This window comes from Arvicola amphibius, chromosome 7 (genome assembly GCF_903992535.2).
Source record: "Arvicola amphibius chromosome 7, mArvAmp1.2, whole genome shotgun sequence".
Lineage (NCBI taxonomy): Eukaryota > Metazoa > Chordata > Mammalia > Rodentia > Cricetidae > Arvicola > Arvicola amphibius.
Genome location: NC_052053.1, coordinates 13,313,080 through 13,334,492, shown reverse-complemented (window position 1 = coordinate 13,334,492; position 21,413 = coordinate 13,313,080). Strand labels below are relative to the sequence as shown.

The window sequence follows — 21,413 nt, the reverse complement described above, 5'->3', positions numbered from 1 at the left end:
CCAAAGATGCCCTTTGCTGGCCTCCACAGTACTACATGTACATACATACATACATACATACAGGCAAAATATCTATAAACATAAAATAAAAAATAAAAATTTAAAAAATAAATTTAAAGTAAATTTGGGGTCCAGAATGAGACACTATCTTAAAGGGGGGTGGAGGATTCTTATAAAATAATAGGGTCTATGATCCCAAAGAAGCATCAAGCAACCACTAATTCCCTTATTCACAAGGGAGTTTTCTCCTGCGTTCAACAATATAGATTTTTCTTTCAACTCCCTTTCTTCAAAGAGTGTTTATAAGCCTGCAAAATCCTATGAAAACTGAAGGATTATTCTGTGCTTTAACTCTTAGCTAAAACATCTCAAGCTATAAACGCCCAAATGCCTTTTGACAGAAATGTCACCTTCATTCCCATTAAACAGCATTTGTAAGAAAACACATGAGAGTAGGGGTTGCCGAGACTTTTTTCTTCTTAAGGCTTAGTTATCACTACAACTTATGGTTCCCTTGTAATCATCTATGCAAATTAATGTAATTAATGCTATAGATTTCACATCATAAATATTCATAAAAGGAATGTCCCTATAGCTGTCTTCCCTCTTAATGACTATGTACTGAGTTTTTAGCATTTAGAGAGAAAGAAAATATTCAGCACTAAAATGATCACCTTCCGTGAGCAAACGGGCCAAAGGGAAGGGCACTCTCCCCCTTAAGGCTCTGATCACGACTGTGAGGCTGATATTTAACAAGCCTAATTAAGTGTTTTTCAAAGCAAAGCACAGTTGAGATTCTTAAGTGATCTTAACTGGCTCCCTCAGGAATTTGAGATTTCATTTGAAGAGAGGTCCATTTTTTTTTTCTTTTTATCCCCTGCCCCTTTTCTTAAAGTTTGTTTTGGGTTTTTTGTTTTTGTTAAATGTAGGACGGGATAGTGTCAGCTGATGAATCAAGCCTACACCAGGCTGCTTTACGTAGGTTGCCATCCCAATGGAGAGAAGGCCTCTTCCAATAACACCCACCAGTGTGGGAGAACAAGAATAGCTGAAGTCAATTTTACAGCAAGTATCCGGGAACAACAGGGCTGGGTTCTACATGAGCTGAATGTATGGTCAGAGGAGCAAGGTACAGCTAGGGAACACAAAACAGGCACTCCAAGCCCCACCTATGACGATCCCAACCCTCCAATGCAATTCAGATATTTTTAGCCTTACAAAATAAGACTGAAACCCCAAACCATGACAGTACAGAGAACCAAGCAGGTAGAGGTAAAATATATAGACTTTATATTTTCTTGTTTCTGTCTATAAAACAATGTATGTATACTTTCCTCCCAGCATGGGGAAGCTCGGATGCATTTAAGACTGTGGTATTTTCCAATCTAAAATTTTTTAATGAGATAAACGGCTAATAAGTCAATAATAGCTTTCATATAAACCTGATTTCCTCCTTTTTACGAACAGGTTTCACCTTTGTAGAACTCATCAGTAAACTGTAATGTTTTCCTCTGAGGATTCACAAACCCAAGATCAAAGACAGTTCATGAGACTACAAACTACACAAAGAGACAAAACCTTAAGACTGAGGAACAGTACTCATGAAATAAAAATTAAATCAACCCAGTAATATCTAAGTCAGTGGCTCTCAACCTGTGGGTCTTGACCCCTTTGGATAGTGCATATCAGATGTTTACATTACAATTTATAATCGTAGCAAAATGACAATTATAAAGTAGCAATAAAAATAATTTTATGATTGGGGTCATCACATCATGAGGAACTGTACTCAGGAGTCACAGCATTAGGGAGGGTGAGGACCACTGATAGCAGAGCAACTCAGTTCATTTTGAGCAAATGGCCTAGAGCTTTGTTATAATTTCACATAGGTGCAACACACACTCCCACACGCGTGAGCACGCGCACACACGTCACGCGCACACACACACACACACGCACACCCACACACACACGTGCATACACACACACACACAGAGCTATATGCCCAAGAAGGTTCCTGTAGGTCATTTCTCCCACACAGTTGAAAAGCAAATGCGGGGACACCATGAGTGGAAAAGAGGAGGCTCCTTTGCCCATTCTCACATAGGAACAACCTGGTTTTAACTTCCAAACTATTACAAGTCTTAAAAATGTGCACATCTTTTTCTCTGCAGCCTTCTATTAACTTTTATTTAACTCAGTTTCTTCAAACCGCAACTTCCATTTAGGGAGCTGGGGACACAGCTCCGTCAGTGCAATGCCTGTCTAACGTGAACAATGCTGGGGGATATCATTTTCAGGTGTGTGACTTTTGTTTATATTGCATCTGTTTAGTTCTGTGAAGCTGTGCTACTACTGTGCCCATCTAACACCTGATGGTCCTAATGAAGAGATGAATGGCCAATAGCGAGGCAGGAGCAAGGATAGGCGGGGCTGGCGGGGAGAGAGTGTAGAGGGAGAAATCCGGGAGGAGGGAGAACCAAGAACGAAGGACATCAGGGACCAATCACCCAGCTACACAGCAAGCCACGGAGAAAGAAGAAAGGTATACAGAAATAAAGATAAAAACCCAGAGGGAAAAGATAGATGGGTTAATTTAAGAAAAGCTGTCCAGAAACAAGCTAAGCTAAGACTTGGCATTCAAAGTAAGAATAAGTGTCTGTGTGTGATTTATTTGGGAGCTGGCTGGTGGGCCCCTTGAAAAGCCAAGAGAGAAAATGGTAAAACATCTCACAACAGAACCCTGAGTTCAATTCCCAGCGCTCATAGAACAGGCTGTTACAAGCTGTAACCCCAGCACCCAGAAGATGGAGGCAGGAGGATCCAAGTTCAAGACCAACCTCCACTACAAAGAGAGTTCAAGAGCTGGGCAGTGGTGGCGCATGTCTGTAATCCCAGCACTCGGGAGGCAGAGGCAGGCGGATCCCTGAGTTCGAGGCCAGCCTGGTTTACAAGAGCTAGATCCAGGACAGGCTCTAGAAACTACAGGGAAACCCTGTCTCAAAAAAAACCAAAAAAAAAAAACCCAAAAAAAAAAAGAGAGTTCAAGGCCAGTAATGATGAGATGGGGATCATTGTTTAGCTTCAAATATAGCTCGAAGTAGAGTACTTGACTGGTATGTAGGTTCAACCCCCAGAACACAAAAGAAACTTCTAGTCTCTCTCCTCTCTCTCCCTCATTCCCACTCTAAGATACTTTTGCGTGTAGCCCAAGCCAACCTCAAATCTGCTACGTAGCCAAGGCTGGCCTTGAACCCCTGATGATCCTCTTGTCCCCTCTCCAGGCAGGAGGACCGTGAGTCAAGGGCTAGCCCGAACAACATCACAGGCCCGTCACACGCAGAAAAAACCCAATCATTTTCTCACTACGCACTATATGTATGTATTCCTTTCTCCCCTCAGCAAGTATCTGGTGTGTTTCCAGTATTTAATGCTGCTGCAAGTATTCTTAGACATCCCCTTTTAAATTTTATTTACTGTTGCTGACCGTGGGCGAGATGTGTAGGGGCACGCATGCCCCTGGCTCACACAGGGAAGTCAGAGGACAACTCTGTCAAATCAGTTCTGTCTTTCTACCTTTCAGTGATTTCTGGGGACCAAACTCAGGTGGCCAGGCTTCTGCAGTGAGGGTTTTGTAGCTGCTGAGCCATCTCCCACACTGTATGCACTGTCAGCAAAGACTACACTCAGAGCCAGGCGGTGGTGGCACACGCCTTTAATTTTAGCACTCCAGGAGGCAGAGGCAGGCGGATCTCTGTGAGTTCAAGGTCAGCCTGGTCTACGAGAGCTAGTTCTAGGATAGTCTCCAAAGCTACAGAGAAACCCTGTCTCAAAAAAACAAAACAAAACAAAACAAACAAAACAAAACAAAACAAAACAAAACAAAAAAGACTATCCTCAGGAGAACTATAAAGGGGCCTGTGTCTCTTCAACAGTGGGCCAAACTAAGACCCTTACTCAAGTTGTTACCATTGTGTGAGGTCTCGTGGAAGCCAGAGGTTGACATCAGGTGTTCTCCTCTATTGTTCTCCAGCTAATCATTTGAGGAGGGGTTTCCTAAACCTAGAGCTTACAGACTGGCTAGAGAGTGGAGGCAGGAATAGAACTCAGGGAATCAAGCTCCCCAGCAAGCTCTTGGGATGCCTATTCCTGGTTGCCAACTTGACCACATGTAGAATTAACTAAAACCCAAGATGATGGGATTTTTTTTCTCAATTAAATCATCTGAAGTGGGATGACCCACCTTTAATCTGGGCCACACCTTCTGGTGGCCCCTTATAGAAAGGGCATAGAGGAGTAAAGCTCCGCTGCCAGCTTGCCCTCACCCTTGCCAGCAAGTCCATTCTTTTCACTGGCATTAGAACCTGCTTCTTCAGGATTCCAGCATCTACTGAAGATCAGCTCAGACATCCTGCCTTGTTAATTGAACAACTACTGGATTCTCGGACTTCCCATTGACAGACAGCCATTGTTGGACTAGCTGGGCTATGGGCTGTAAGCCACTTTAATAAACCCCCAGATATTTATATTTATAAAATTTGTTTCATTCCTCTAAAGAACCCTGACTAATATACTCCTTCACCCACTAAGCTATCCTGCTGGCTCTTGAAGTTAAATGAAGTATTTCTCAATTACAAGTATTTGCATACTTGTTTATTCATTTATTTTTGTGACATTCATGGTTGAATCAAGGTCTCACATACATTACACAGCGCTCAGCCACTGAGTTGCCCCCAACCCCTACCGCAAGGATAGAGATGTAACACTGTACCATATCTTTCACAAGTAAGTTTTTCAAAACTCAACAGCAATTTTCACAAGTGCATAGTGTAAAATATAAAGTTCAACTCAGTAAGAACTCTTTAAATAGTTCAATGTCTTAAGTTTTTATGTCATAAAATTTTATTTATTTAAAAAACAAAAAGCACTAAGTGGTGGTGCACGCCTTTGATCCCAGCTCTTGGAAGGCAGAGGCAGGCAGATCTGTATGAGTTCGAGGCCAGCCTGGTCTACAAAGCGAGTTCCAGGACAGGCTCCAAAGCTACAGGGAAACCTTGTCTTGAAAAAAGCCAAAAGGAACAGAAAGGAAAGAAACTGATACCAGAAAGCAAGAATTTTGGAGGAAGGGAAACAGAAGAACTAAACTGCAGTCCATCACAGACACTACTCTTCCATGTGCCTGACAAGGCACAATATCAAGTGAGGACACCCTACCAACTCTTCCGTCTCCTTTTTGCTTCAGCTGAGTCTAAAGTTCTGATTTATTGTTATGGTGGAGCTGGAAATCCTAACTGGTTTCAGAAGGCAGTTCTAAGGACCTCAGGCAGAAGTATTTCTGCTTTCCACAGTCAAGACATCTTTTCTGTTTGTTCAATTTTTTGGAGTCAGGGTCTTGCCAGAGAGCTCAAGCTGGCCTTGAACTCACAGCAAATCCTTCTGCTTCCACTTACTGAGTGCTGGGTCACAGGCACTTGACACCAAACCCGGCTGAGTACTTTGATTTCTCACTGACCTAACTGACAAGGATGAATAACAGCAAGCCCACCCCGGCTGCTCACCCGGGACTCACGTGAGGAGAAGGGCAATCCGCCCTTCCTATCTCTCTCGTCCCCGTCCTTCTGTTTCCCACATTCCTTCCCCATCTCCCCCAACATCACATAGCCTCGTAAAGAACAATGAGAAACAGAGGATCCTCAAGGATCAGACCAGTGGAGCATCAGAAGGAAGAGGACGGCTCCCTAAACCTCCGTCTCCACAGGCCCGTGAACCTCCGCTACAACTGAAGCTTGCTCGACTGCTTAGCAGTTCAGGATCCCATTTAAAAAAAAAAAAAAAAGGCTCATTTAAAAAAAAAAAAAATGGTTCCATTCAGTCTTGGAGGCCATCTCATGGGTCTGGCTTTTTCTACTGAGAACATTTAGAAATACAAAATAGAGCTATATTAACATTACAAGATACGAGCCCTGTTTCTATCATATTTAACGTTAAAGAAAAAAATTCTTTCTGGTTCACTAATTAGATACATTTCCTTTTTCCCTCTTGTAATCTGTAAGGCACAATCGCAGAGACAGTTTGTTTGCAAAATGCTTTGAAACTTAAAAAAGTTATATATGCATACATATATGTATATATATGCTTAAATATATAGATTTATATTTATACGCTTTACAAAGTGGCCTGAACACTCCTCTTTAAAGATGATTAGGTAAATGACTGGAAAGGAGGTCATACCCACAACTGTTTGAACTCCTTATCTTAATAAGTTAGAAGAATGAAACTCAAAAACTGGTCTTCACGTCAAAATATCTTTTGCAGGCGTGGGTGATAATTCAGTCAACAGAACCTCTGAGCTAGGAGCTCTCAAGTTGTTAATATTCATGTCGATTGACATCGTCAGGCTGGTGACCCTCACCCACATCGGCGCTGTTGATGGTCCGCATAGTGCAGGATACTCATACCTGTCTCTGAAGTTCCGCCAGGTTGTAAGGCAAGGCCCCCTCAGCCAGCGGAGCTATTCGCTCGATGTCTGCCATAGTCAAGCGCCTTAAGGGAGAAAAGTGGCAAAGAGAATCATTAAATATTGAAAGACCCCTCCCATGGAACACATCTTTCTCCTCCAATCCCTAAAAAGCTAGCATTTAAAGGGGCCATTTTCTTATTCACCTTCAATGACCATTTTAGTGAGGAAAAAAAAGAATAAGCCTTCGGATCTTATTTACAACAAAATCAAAAGCCTCTAGGTCACTGAGGAGGGAACACATCTAATGAGACCCCAGTGATGAACACCAACAGTGAACAAAAAATTCACACTGAAGCCAAGGTCCACAGACCCTCTCCAGAATGCAGAAGACCCCAGTGTCCCAGAAGGAAGGTTAGAAGCAAGAAGGGTAAATATGGTTGGCCGCCTTCAAGAGAAGGCACAGGGTGGAAGGAGCCTTCTTTTACACCGTTCTTCTTCAAAGCCCTTGAGTTTTGAATCATATGAATGCAGCACTGTGGGTGCCAAAACTGATTTAAAATAAGCACATTCTGAGAACCAGCTTAAAAAAAAAAATAGTCACTTCAGATGCAGATGTAGTTTTAAGGACTTTTAAAAAACATTCATTTACAAGAAGGAGGCTCAAAATATGTACCTAAAAGTGTAAATTTTAGAAGGCTGAGACATGCCCTGGTAGTTTATGTCAATCACCAAACCCTGCTCGTGCACAAAGCAGTTGAACGACTATGCATCACATCCCGTCCGGCAATGCACCATACGACAAGAAGGCTATATACATACGCATAGCCAACTTCCGCAGTCTCCAGATTTCTCAAAATTTATTTCTAACTATGTATATTTGCACGTGTCTGTATATTTGAGGGTATATGCATGTGAGTGCAAATGCCCTTTGGAGCCAGAGAGTTTTGGATCCCCTGGAGCTGGAGTTACAGGCAGGGATGCACCACCCAGTGGATACTGGGATCAAATCTGTCCTTAACTGCAGAGCCATCTCCTCAGGCCTAGTATTTCTGATATTATTACTGAATGAACTACCAAAGGTGCCTGAGAAAAACAATAACAGATCGTACACTGCTTTAACCCTGTCCATTGATTGGGTCTTTGTAGATGAAGGCTTTTCGTGGATTTGCGCGTCTTTGCATGTTAAATGCCCTCTACGCACGTTTCTGGTTTTAACTTATAAAAAAAAAACAAAAGCACGAACATCTGAGCTTGCCTCTGGGGGGAAGCGTGATGATGAACGAGGCACATCTTAAGAAAATAATACTCTCCAACACAAACTGGGTACACACTCTTCAGAAGATGAGTGTTTGTGGCAATCAAAAAGGAAACACCATTCCTCAATACAACATTCTTCCATGTACTCAGCCGATTTCCATGAATTTACAGACTTAAGCAAATTCCTGCAAACCTCTTTAAATTCAGAACACTTTGAGAAAGGCTACATTAAACCCTCTCTCTAACTCCCTAGCCTACTCATTTTTCTTCCTTCTCCCTCTTCCCCTCACCCCTAACCTCTTCTTTTACTTCTCCATTCTTCTTGGCTCTTTGCTTCAACCCATTCTCTCTTTGCTTCTGCCCCCTTGCTCCCCCACCCTTCCTTCCTCCCTCCTCCTCCCCCTACCCCTCTCTCTGCATCCCTCTCCCTTCCGAACCCTCTGTCTTCTCTCTCCTTCTATTTCTCTTGCTGAGAATCTATTCGCTGAAAAGACCGCTGGTAAAAGGAAAGGTATATGTCAAATCTAAAACGCTCCCCCCCCCCCCCCCCCCCCCCCCCGCTTCCTGAACACCACGCATCACAGGGCGATTTACCCGGAAGCGTTATATAGGTCTGCAAGCTGGTACAGGATATCAATTTCTAGTGGAGTAACTTGTCCATAGCGTATGGCGCTCTGGGCAAATTCCTCTGGAAGAGAAAGAAACAAAGGTTAGTAGCCCAAGAGCCTAACAGAAACAGGAAACAAAAGAATTTTTGCACTTTTCTAAACATCTAAAACTGAATTTAAATACAAGTTCTGCTTATAACTGCATTCCTGAAAACCGTTGCAGAACAGATAAACCAGCTTCGATGACGAAACCATGAGGTTCTAGTTCTCACGTCTCTTGCTTGTTCACTCTGCTCTCCAGAGTCACAGGATAAAGGTGGCTGTTCTCAGGTCTCCCAAAACATCCTGTCGCCACTCGTCCCTGGAGAGTGGGCGTCCTCCTCTCGGTGGCACCTCGCTCCCAGTACAAACAAGCTGCTGCCACACTGCCACTGACCTGTTTGACAGGTCGGGCCAAGGCTCTTTTCAAAACTGTCAAAGGCACTTTAGCATTCCAGCCTCAGCGTCTCATTAAGGGCACCTGGGGTTCGAGGCCCGCGTGAAGCACGAGCGCGCGTGAAACGCACACGTGTGTGGCGACTGACTTTCCGGCTGTTCTGGGGCAGACTTAGACCGACCCCATGTCTATCTGATGAAAAGCACAGATTCAAAGATTGCAGTCAGTTTTTAAATCTTACCCTTTGTGACTTCGATATCTTTCCTCGTGCCTGCTAAAGTGCTGTAGATCTTACGAACAAGCTCCATGTTGTTGAGTAAGGAGTTAAACGCATTGAAGTAGGAGAAACTAACTTGATGTGAAGTGCCTCCTCCAGCAGCCTAGGAAATGGTAACACGAAACATTTAAAACTCAAAAGTAAGAAACGTGGTGGTTTGGACTCTGCATTTATTCTTTCTCTCAAAGTGGACCCGAAGGAGTCTCCGTCATTAAAACAATTAACTAGCAGCTTATAAATACCTGACTAAGACACAGTGCACTTTGCACCCTCAGGGAAGCCTATGCAATTCAGATTTTAAAGAAGAAAGCAACATCTGGAAGTTGGAGTTCATGGTTCGTCCACCACTAAGGTCAGAAACAACAAATATAATTACTGCAGATCAAAACCCGGCTATTTAAACAGGATTTTTTTTTAGACCCTCAACTATGCAATGCCTGCTAGTCCTGGAAAAATATCAATGGATAATATGAGGAATATTTCCTAAAATATTTACTTTTCCCGTGTACATTCACAAAACACAACTTTTTTTTTTTCATGCTGTAGATTGAAGCCAAGGCCTCCTCTAAACTTACTATGGACACTACCACTAATTCACCCCTCCAGTCTTAGCACCTTAAATTTTAAGACCATTTAAAATTTATTATTATATTCTATGTATACTGGTATTTTGACTACATGTGTGTGATAAACCACATGTGTGCCTTGTGCCAGAGAAAACCAAAGGAGGGCGTCCAGATTCCTGGAACTGGAGTTACAGATGGTTGTGAGCCACCAATGTGGCAATGGCCTTCATTATCTCTGGAGACAGAGAAACTTCTCCCTTTGCCCACCATTTAGGTATAGCCTCAAAAGAGAAGGAATTTGTGTTGTTTTGCTTCTTGGTTTGTTTGTTCAGTTTCTAAAAGTCTAACTTCAAAGTTACAAGGTAGAAGGGGGCCGGGTGGTGGCGCATGCCTTTAATCCCAGCACTGGGAGGCAGGTGGATGGATCTCTGTGAGTTCAAGCAAGACCAGCCTAGTCCACAACAGCTAGTTCCAGGACAGGCTCCAAAGCTACAGAGAAACCCTGTCTCAAAACAAACAAACAAACAAACAGAAACAAGGCGGAGGGGCTGGAAAATTGTCAGTATTTAAAACTCACAGAAATACTGATGGAAACATCAAGGTCACAACCCCAGTCAGAAAAGTCGATCACAAGCAGTGTGATACTCTGGTTTCTCTTTGACATTTAAATCCTCCACCTTATACGTATAGGCAACAACGGGCAAATGTCTCTGCCCGCCCCCGCATAGATTTTATTTTTAATAATGTCACTCTGGATACCAAATGCAGGATTCAGATTCCTTAATATTTTCCTCTGAGGGTTGTGACCATATTTTAATAAACTGAGGCAACAGCCACGTAACCAAGTTGGAAAATACAAAATGGATTTTGTATTTTGATGCTGAGCGAATGCTTCCTTCTGGATTTTCTTCCTTTCTTCTCTCCTTCCCTCCCCGATTCCTTCTGGGCCCTTCCTTTCATCTTTGGTTGTGGTATGAGGTGAAGGTCCAAAAGGGGGTGGGTTGTCAGGGAGGTGACATGAGGAGGGGAGAGTGACAGGCTCCACGTTCAAATTCACTGAGGAGAAAGACCAGAAGTTGATCTTTCTACCCCAGTCTAAGTCGGGGATAATGATCTTCAGCTGAAACAACAGCAGGACCCATTGGCTTCCCTCCATCCCAAACAAGCAGTAATCAAAAACATCCACACAACACAGCGTGTACAAAGAAACACGTGAGTGAGGAGAGTTTCACCCTGCGTAAGGAAGTGAGTGGCATGAATTGGCTGTAGGTCCCCACTTTGACAGAACAAAAGACCTGTGTCTGGGACACACACTCGGAATGCACAGGTGAAGGGGCAGAGAGCAATGTCTCCAGAGGCTGGTGGCTCCATGCTTCCTCCAGGCCTTCTGACATAAGCCAGTGACCATCCCTCCAGCACACAGAGGAAGGAGCGTCCTAACTAGGCTGCCGGAGCTTGAGGTGGGAGGTGACAGAAGCCAAGATGAAGGCACGGATGCACTGAAATACAGCAATCACGGTTTCTTGTCTACAAACTCTCATGCCCCTTGGACTGGACACTGTAAACGGAAATCAACAGTTTGGAAATACGTGAGAGCAAGATGGTAGCTCTGGATGAAGTTAGAAACTGAGAAAAGACAACTCATCTTAGTATACACACTCTCTCTCTCTCTCTCTCTCTCTCTCTCTCTCTCTCTCTCTCTCTCTCTCTCTCTCTTTTTAAACTTCTATGACCTAAACATAAAGCCTGGTTAGTTAAGACCCATGTGGACATAAGGAGGTAGAACCCGAGGTTCAAAGCAGTTCATGAAATGGGAATGAAAGCCTGTCTTCTTACTTACTGAAACTAAATTCTCCTCCACAAAAGGAGTAAGCATGTGGGACCGAATGGTGACCATGACGTCACTGAAATCCAGACCTGAGATCACGCCACTCTTGCTCTTGTCTTTGAGTGCAAAGGCTTGTCTTGCATGTTCCAACTGCAGTTCCTGCAGAGAAAAGAGAAACAGCATTAAAATGGTTGGAACATATCCCAAGCACACATTCTGCAAAGAAAGGAAGGACAGACGGCCTTCCCCAGCATGTCCGTCACAACCAAGCTTCTGAACTGTTTTAGGGGGCTTTCTGACAGAGGCGATACCTGGTATTCCTTGGGGGAAGAAAATGGAACGGAGCTGGCAGGAACCAAAGTGTTGTGGGGGAAGGGGGGAGACTTTTGGGTTTTACTTGGAAAGTTTCCATCTCTGGAAACAAAGCACACCGCGGTTTCAGGCTTTCTCCCAGCTGCTATAATACACAATGATTTACTTTCCTGCCATCCATGAGAACTCCCTGAATCAAGAGTTGACATTCATTTTCAGTTTCTCACTCTTAAATGTTGCAATCAGAGCCAGTCTCTCTCCTCTCTGCGTCAGACACCAGGTTTTTTCAAATGATTAAAAAAAAAAAAAAAAAAAAGAACTCAGTGTGAAACTCCACCAAATGGCAAATGCAATACTTCCTAATTCTGAAACGGAAGTTAGAGACAGGAAACCGGACAAGCTGTGCTTATTATCACTCTGTCAGACTGGGGCACAGTCTCTCTCAAACTGTAAAATAATCCAGAAACTCTCTGATGTTTTGAACTACTGTAAAACCAATATTGATATTTCAATAAAAACAGTAAAATGTACCCCAGGATATGCTGGAAAAATTAAAGCCAGAGCATTTCTGTCTTGGGCACCCATGATGTAATCCACATGGATGTGCTGGCACAACACATGACATGTATGCAGATGCCATGTTCATGCTCCATGCAGCTGGAAACTGCCATCATATTTAAATATCATCCAAAGGTAAGATTAGGTATTATCATTACCATTCATTCACCAAAGCTCTGTCTTACCTCTTCTTGATATTTAAAATTCTTTGGGAGTCTGGGAGACTCACTGATTGAAAGTTTACCTGTCATACATGAGGCCCCATTTTCATGTCCTGAACCCACAAATGAATGGATGGACAGATGGATGGATGGATGGATGGATGGATGGATGGATATATAGACAGAGAGATGAAATATTTTATTGAAGTCTCACCCTTTTTATTTATTTTTTACATGTGTGTGTGTGTATATATCTGGTACAAGACAATTCTGTATTCTGTCAATTATGTTTTAAATAAACGCTGATTGGCCAGTAGCCAGGCAGGAAGTATAGGCAGGACAACCAGACAGGAAGTAGAGGTGGGGCAATGAGAACAGGGGTATTCTGGGAAAGAGGAAGCTCTTCCTGCAGTCCTATCTAAACACTGAGGAAGCAGAATGTAACCTGTCCCACTGAAAAAGGTACTGAGCCATGTGGTAACATAAATAAGAATAATGGGTTACAAGTTACAAGAGTTAATAAGAAGCCAATGGGCCAATCAGTTTATAACTTATATTGACCTCTGTGTGGTTTTCTTTGGGGGCTTACTGGCTATGGGAACTGGGCAGGACATAAACCCCAACAAGCCAGCCCTCAGGTTACATATATCTTTTTTAAAAAACCAAAAACATAGACTTAAATTAATGTAACCCAGGTTGGCTATGAACTCTCTGTGTAGTCAAAGCTGGCCTTGAACTCCTGAGTCTTCATCTACACCTCTCAAGTACTTGGATTATGGGCATGCTCCACAACATCTGTTTTGCTTGTTTTTTTGTTTTGTTTTGTTTTCTCCTGAGGCTGGGTTTCTCTCTGTAGCCCTGACTGTCCTAGAACTCACTCCGTAGACCAGGCTGGCCTTGAACTCATTCAGAGATCTGCCTGCTTCTGCCTCCCAAGTGCTGGCATTAAAGGTTTGCACCACCACTGCCTGTGAGTACAACATCTGATTTTAATTTATTTTTCCATGAATTTGGTATCTCAATGGTAATTAAAGTCACTAAAATTAGCAAGTATTTGTTTCATAGTTCATTATGCTATATATTTGTTTTATATAGTTTTCTGTACGTACATAAGATTTCACGATAAAAATTTGAAAATTCTTAGCAAGGTGGTGAGCTAAAGACGAGTATATCAAACCTTCTAAATCTTTCAAGGGGTCAAGAACTCCAGACAGCTCTGCAGGTGATATGAGAATCAAATAAAGCCTGGGATCCTGCTAGAAGTACAAAATCTATACCAGGGCTGGAGAAATAGCTCAGTGGTTAAGAGCACTGGCTGCTCTTCCAGAGGTCCTGAGTTCAATTCCCAGCAACCGCATGGTGGCTCACAACTATCTATAATGAGATCTGGTGCCCTCCTCTGGCGTGCGGGCATACATGGAAGCAGAATGTTGTATACATAATAAATAAATAAATCTTAAAAAAAATCTATACCAACACCTCTAATTCCAGCACTCCAGAGGTTGGATATTGAAGGATGAGAAGTTCAACGTAATCCTTGACTACCCAGAAACTGAATAAGAGACTTGGTTTCTGGACTGGAGAGATAACTTGGAGGTTATGAGCACTGACTGCTCTTCCAGAAGATCCGGGTTCAATTCCCAGCACATAAATGGTGGCTCACAACAGTCTGTAACTCCAGTTCTAGGTGACCTGACATGGATATACATGTAGGCAAAACACCAATATACAGTCTGCAGTCATGACCCAGCCTAAGAGGAAGCAAGATGTGACTGCCGTGCTGAAAAAGTTACCAAGTCACATTGCTAACACAGACAAAAATTATGGGATAATGTAAGTTATAAGAATTAGTAAATAGGGCTGGAGAGATGGCTCAGAGGTTAAGAGCACTGACTGTTCTTCCAGAGGTCCTGAGTTCAATTCCCAGCAACCACATGGTGGCTCACAGCCATCTATAATGAGATCTGGTGCCCTCTTCTGGCATGCAAGCATACATGGAAGGAATGTTGTATACATAATAAATAAATAAATAAAATTAAAAAAATTAGTAAATAATGCTGGGCAGTGCTGGCGCATGCCTTTAATCTCAGCACTCGGGAAGCAGAGACAGGTGAATCTCTGTGAGTTCGAGACCAGCCTGGTCTACAAGAACTAGTTCCAGGACAGGTTCCAAAAGCTACAGAGAAACCCTGTCTCAAAAAAAAAACAAAAAGAAAAGGGGGAGGAGGAGTGCTGTGGAACAATGGTCTTTTATCCTGTCACTTGCATTTTAAATAAAATGCTAATTGGCCAGTAGCCAGGCAGGAAGTAGAGGCGGGGCAATGAGAATGCTGGGAAGAGGGAAGCACAGTCTGCAGTCTGACCCAGCCTCAGAGGAAAGAAGAGGAAAATTGAGAATGGAAGTTTTCTTATGAGATCCTACCAAATGCCCAGCAAAATGATTAAAAGTAAATATATCAATAAATGTCATCAACAAGGCAAGGCAGACCAGCATGGGGAATGGCTCCACTTGGTATGGGCCATGCATAACTTTTCCTAACAATGCACCTAGCAACCTGCAGGTAACCTGTATCAAGTTGTACATGCACCCTCCTCCAAATAATAGGAAAGTTTCTCTTCCCTGTCAGCAATTAAATATGGATAGTTTCTATTCAAATGCATTCGCAGTTATATTCTGTAGGAGGGTAGGGGTAGCCAACCCAGCACGAACTTGTTTTGGTGGTATGGGCAACAAGGCAAATCATGTCCTCTAAGTGAGCTTTTAAGGAAAAACATCCATTTGCCATCTTTAATTCTTTTTCAATTAAAAAGGTATTACTTTATAAAAGGGGGGGGGGGAGACACACCAAAGCATGCATGTGGGTGTCAGAGGACAATTTATGATAGTTGGTTCTCTCCTTCTGTCATGTGGGTCCTAGGGATTGAACTCAGCTCATCAGATTTGGTGGCTAGTGCCTTTACCCATCGAGCTATCTGGCTGGCCCTGCTATTTCCCATCTCACACCTAGTTATACTTGGGTATTCATAGGATGAAAATTGGTCACATTGTGGGAATAAATACAGGCAGTAAAGATTTGTAAATCAAATTTGTCAATCGAAACAGAGAACTGCCCATATTATGCTCCTTAGTAGCAAGTCCCTCTTTGCCTTAGACCCCGTAAACAAAGCCTCGGGCAATAGCCTGCGGCCTGTGAGCATTCTCCCACTCTTGGAGCCGCGGCGGCTTTCCCGTACTTCTATTTATCATCCTCTGTCCTATCGCTTTGCCCCAGAACAAAGTTTCTTTGAGACTGCAATGTGCATGCCCTGGTTTCAGTTTCTTGAATAAGAAGAGATTAAAACCTGAAAACAACCAGGTGATAAACTGGTAATGAGATGGGGTGGGGAGGGCAGGGAGAGGGAACCCTAAAACCCTCCAGAGTACAAGAGAAATCAGAAATGAGAACGGCACTGGGCTTCTTAGCGTCAACACCACAAGGCAGAAAGCAAGCAAGAAATGCTTTAAAAGTCAACATCCCATCAAAGCACTTAAGTTTAATGATGGATTAAGAAAGAGCGTTTCCCATACGAGAAAAGTCTTCATTTTCCTTTACTCGGGCACGGAGGGCTCTATTTATGAGATTACAGTAATTCCAATGACTATTGATCTAAATAGACTTGTGACAGAACTATAGAAAGGATGAGTATGGAGGCAGGGGGATCACTGTGAGTTCAAAGCCAGCCTGGTCTACAGGGCAAGTTCCCTGACAGCCAGGGTTACACAGAGGAGGGAGGAAGAGAAGGAGGAAGGAAGAAAGGAAGGAAGGAAGGGAGGGAGGGAGGGAAGAAAGCAGGTGGAATATGTCCAAGTTTATGCTTGGCAGTGAGAGGTAAGAGAACTAATCTCATGTAGTTAGAATTCAATCAAACACAGCTGAAAGTAGAAAAATTAAGTAGGGATAATATAAGGTGAGTATTTAAATAAACAGAAGTACACACTGGGAAAACAATGACTGCAAGACCTTGCTTCAGTGAGCGGGAAATGAAGAACGGGGTGAGATGGGGACTTCCTCTGTCCCTGTGTTAGACGATACAAGTGTCCAGCAGGGGTGCTTACCTGCAGAAACTGAGTGAATTCCACATAGTTCAGGTGCTTCTTGCGATTGTGCCCAAAATGCAGTCGGATGAATTCGCAGTCCCAATTAAAAGGGATGTGATGGTGGATAATAGTCTGTCCAAAAATCTCCTTGACATTTTCTTAAAAAGGGAAAAGAAAGACGCATCAGCCACACTGCACCGAATCATCCGATCCACTGCAATGCTCCTACAGAGAAGAATTAGGGAAAGTTTAAAAAGCCAAGACCGACTGCTTCTACCAAGAGGAACCGCAAATCTCTTTGTGCCCAAAAACCCATGCAGGAACGCAACTGATACAAATATAATTTTTCACTTAAGACTGTGTACTGTTACATTTGAGGCCATGAGATTCTTAATTTCTCTAGATTTAATTTTAATTAGGAAGCGATTTCTATCTTGCAATATAAATAACTGCTACTTTACATTCCAGCCTAAAATCAATAGCATTTTCCTGGTTCCTCGAGGAGTCGAATTAAGCCTTTTATCAGAAGTGTGAATACCTAAATTACAGTATAATGCAATATTTGTCATACTAAGTATGGTTTGATTGAGGCATGATTATTACATTCACACTAGCCTGAATATGACTATTGAAGATAGCTATAAGAAATACTACCAACAGCATACCATTAGCTCAGCAGTAAAGCACCTTATTAAAACTAATAGTGTCAAAAATAGGGTCTTGCCACAAAGCCTCGAAACCCCCTAAAATTTATGATTATTAGCCTGAACTATTAAAATATTTTAAGATAAGTGAAATTAGCGATCTGCTTGTCAATGAAGAACCATACACGGGACGCTAACTTTTCGGGAGGTACCGGTCGCGCTGTATGATACAACCAGATCTCTGTTGCTTGTCTTCATGCACCAGCAAGATCATTCACTTTTTTTACAGTCTTACATTTATTACAAAAATTGGTTCACAAATGACTGCTACTTTAACAGGCATAGACTGGGTAGACGAATTCAGAAGCTCATGCCAAAAAAACAAAAATCATTAGCAGAGTTAAGCGAGCAGGAGCCTTTTTTTAGTAATATCTTAAGAACCAAATTATTTCCCAATTTAAGCCAATTTTATTAGTGAAAGGGTTCTGCCATCAATAGCTATCAATTATCCTAAAGAATTAATAAGCATAGGTTTAGTGGTTTATAATCACCTCTAACTGTGTTGTTTTCTCTGATATCGACAGTCTTTGACTACAACACCCATCTCGGAACTGGCGAGGGTCTAATGGATTCCCTTTGTCTTATGCTCCTTTTTCTTAATGAAAGCATTGCACTTGGGCAGAATCTGAACTTGAACTCTCCTAGCAGTCTGAACTCAAGGTAACAGCTCTAGTCTACAGGATGTGGCGAAGTCAAAAGGAGGCATTGGATGTCACTGGGGAGATGGGATTCTCATCTTCTCTCTCAAATGGATGCAGGATTTCTTGGCAAGTGGCAACAAGATCTCAGAGTTTTCAAGCCATGTCAAGTATGTCCACCTTAAACATAAACTAAACACTGCATGGGGCTTTTATTCTGAAAAGACTACAGTATCAATTCATGAGATGCTTGTTTAAATCAATGGGGAAGGTCATCCTTAAAACAAGACCCTGGGGATGTAGCTTGTGTAGAGCGTTTGCCCATCATGCATGAGATCATGGATCCAATCCCCAGAATCCTCTACCTCAAGGGGTGCGGGGGGGGGGGGGGAGGATGTAAATGAAATTTCAAGTTGAAGAATATGCTAAAGCTTATAAAATAATTAAAACAAAATTGTAAAAAGTTTAAAATATGGAATACTAGTAAAAATGTTTTTTTAGGATCCATCTAATACAACTAAGTCATTATATTCCCAAATTAACTAACTTTACTTAGTTTAGAAGTCTAACAAACCAGACAAGGTAGTGACCGTCTTTAATCTCAGCATTCAGGAAGCAGAGGCAGGAGGATCTCTGTGAATTGGAGGCCAGCCTGGTTTACATAAAGAATACCAGGCCAGTCAGAGCTACATGAGAGACCCTATCTCAAAAAAAAAAGCCTAACAAAAAAAGTGTTTAAACTAAAAGATGAAAAGCATAATAGAATGCAGAATAGGATAACATGTCATTGCATATATGAAAGCAATACTAAGATTGCTAAAGAAAATAAGTTATTTCATGGTAACTTCCGTTTTTAGGTTGTAATTCACAATATTCAATTATTTAATATGAAATGTACACACTGTTACATAGCAGGTCTGAGTCTGCTTAGCGTGGCAATATCTCTAAAACAAAAGACAAGGAAAGATATAGGCATAATTTTTATGTATCGATAGATAAAACTGAATCCCTTTTATATGGTTTAGAAATTATCTTAAGTGTGAAAAAGCCTTAAGTAAAGTCAAAGACTCAAAAGCCTTCAAACAACAGACCAAAAAATATAGTCATTTCTATTTTTTTTCCTGACATCACCAAAATAACTTAATTGTCTTTATTTATGCATTGATTTGTCATAGTGGGGCCTTAAGCATTCGAGGCAAGTATCCTGCTAGTGATCTCTACTCCTCACCCCAATTCTTTTTAATTTTTTATTTTGAGACAGGGTGTCATTGCCTAGACTGAGCCTGAACTCACTCTGAAGCCTAAGCGGGCCTTGAATTTACAATCCTCCTGTCTCAGCCTCCTTGTGGCTGGAATTACAGGCCTACACTACTGTGCCTGATGGAGTTTCCTTTTGGCTTGGTTTTTTTATTTGAAACAGTGTTTCATACTGTCACCCAGTATGGCCTTGAACTCTTGGCAATCCTCCTGCTTCTGAAGACTGGCGTTATAGGCATGAGCTACCATACCGGGCTTATACACTAAATTTACACAACATATTAGGAAAAAAAACTTGATAGTTAAAAAACAAATTGTTAAAATGGTGCTAACGATTGAACCTATGCCCTGCCAATGCTGAGCAAGCAGTCTACCGCGGAGCCACGCCCCAGCCCTAGAATAAAGGCTTTAGTGGTAAACTCTCTTACTAATATCCTAGCAATCTCTGAAATCTTAGACTGCCGTTCAAGCAATTAAAATAGTCGTCTAAATTAGTCATAGCCAGCTCTCAAATATAGAAGTGGTGTTTTCTACAAGTAGTATTTGGACATTTTCCACTTCTCCCCAAATGGTCCCCTGCTAGCTTTGTGCATGGCTTCACTGAAACATCACCCACCAGTTGATTAACTAATCCATGGCACTTTCAGTCCTTCGCATGACAGCCCGGGGCTGCAACTGGAGTCACCAGGGCTGCTACAACTGTAAACCTCTCTTGGCATCTCTTGAGATGTAGTCTACAAATCTGTTACTAGTCCGGGATCCGTTGCCTGAAGCCGGCTCAGGAACGTCACAGAGAGAGTTAAAAACTGATGTCCAATTATAATCGCCACTGTTCCTACACTTGGATGTGTTTACAAAACAAAATGATGTCAGAGCTTGAGGACTGAGGAGCCTATGCCTGCATGAGTCTATAGATCCAGCAGCAGCCACCGCAATTATCTTCCTAGGTCAGCAGCTCTCACGGGACCTGAGAAGGGGGACCACCACTAACCCCGAGCATACCTGCCCTAGCTCACTGCTCTGTGTGAAGTTCCCCACCCGAAGAGAATCCCATCTTTCCAGGGGCAAACAAGGATTCTTTAGCTCTAAATAGCACTCTTTACGAGCACTATTTCCGTGGCCACAGTTCTGGCCTGGCGTGACAGTCACATCTTGGCAGCGAGATCATGATCCAGGAGGTTATACTAGGTTGGCACTGCTAAGAGAAACGGGAATCCATTCATGCTTCTGACAGAGAAAACAATAGACCACTTTTAAACTTCCTGCGGGGAGCATGGGCTTCAGGAAAAAAAGACGCCTTACAATTCCTTTGAAGAGGGAATTGGGGCCAGATAGCAAAAGGAGCTTGTCATTATGTTCTCTTTGCTCAAAAGGAGATGAGCATGTGATTTGTCAGGAGGGCAGGTAACGGTGACAATGTGATTAAGCAAAAACTGTTCCAAGAACTTCTATTAGTTTAGCACTATCAGTCCCTTATAAAGACTGGGCTAGGTGAAATACACATTGAAGCATATTATGTAAATTCATCTTAACAGAGTTGTCCATTTCCCCAGCAGCCCACACTGTGTTTCCCCATCTCATCCACCCTCATCCCGCCCCTGGTTCTCATGGGCGCTTCCTCCGGGGTCTTGATCACCTTTCTGCAGTACAAAATTACCTCTGACCGGGGCTGGCACTCTTCTCCAAGACTGCCACCATGCCTGCTCCATGAATGAGCCTGGAAGGAGCTGCTGTACCAACGGTGTGGCCAGAGAACTCCTCCTGTAGGTATACAAGCCATCAGCCCCGTGACACAGCCCGCCTACCATCAGCCCAGCCTGACATCCTGATTTCAAGGATCCCAGCCCAGCAGGAGCCGCTGCTTCCAACTTAAAGGCTTGAGACCAAGCATTTCTTATTGCCAGGGGGATTTTTTTTTTTTCCTCAGCAGCTGGGTTTCACCTACACAGTGCTTAGGGCGAAGTCAGAGAGGCCCTGAGGATACCTGTGGTAATTGGTGACTACCCTGGTGTACAACTGAACAGACACAACAGTGGGACTTGTAGATGTGCTTGTCAGTGAAGGAAAAGTTGGGAGGGAAGAAGAGGAACAACTAGGAACCCAGGAAAGAAAACAAACACCAACAACAATAACAACAGAAAAGAGCAACAGCCGGAACTCATGGAGGAAGTCCCAGCCGAAGCGTGCAGACTCTCCACGAAGTTTAGTGACCTGGGTAAACTGCCTCTGGACTCCAAGGGAAGGTGTCTGTTAGCCCTTTACCTACCTCCAGA

At 42.7% G+C, this 21,413-nt stretch overlaps 1 protein-coding gene across 2 annotated transcripts in view; it reads right to left on the bottom strand.

Annotated features, from left to right (window-relative positions):
- The window catches only part of Slc25a12 (solute carrier family 25 member 12), an 80,561-nt gene that overhangs the window by 21,919 nt on the left and 37,229 nt on the right, over positions 1-21,413 (bottom strand). Inside the window, exons 2-7 of one of the 2 annotated variants that reach the window (XM_038338150.1) lie at positions 20,798-20,901; positions 16,560-16,699; positions 11,445-11,591; positions 9,003-9,141; positions 8,312-8,405; positions 6,459-6,543 (exon numbers count right to left, since the gene is read on the bottom strand). In XM_038338150.1, the coding sequence (XP_038194078.1) occupies positions 6,459-6,543; positions 8,312-8,405; positions 9,003-9,141; positions 11,445-11,591; positions 16,560-16,699; positions 20,798-20,849 (657 nt within the window). In that variant the 5' untranslated portion in view covers positions 20,850-20,901. The remainder of the gene's footprint in view (positions 1-6,458; positions 6,544-8,311; positions 8,406-9,002; positions 9,142-11,444; positions 11,592-16,559; positions 16,700-20,797; positions 20,902-21,413) is intronic. The other variant, XM_038338149.2, reaches the window with a different exon arrangement.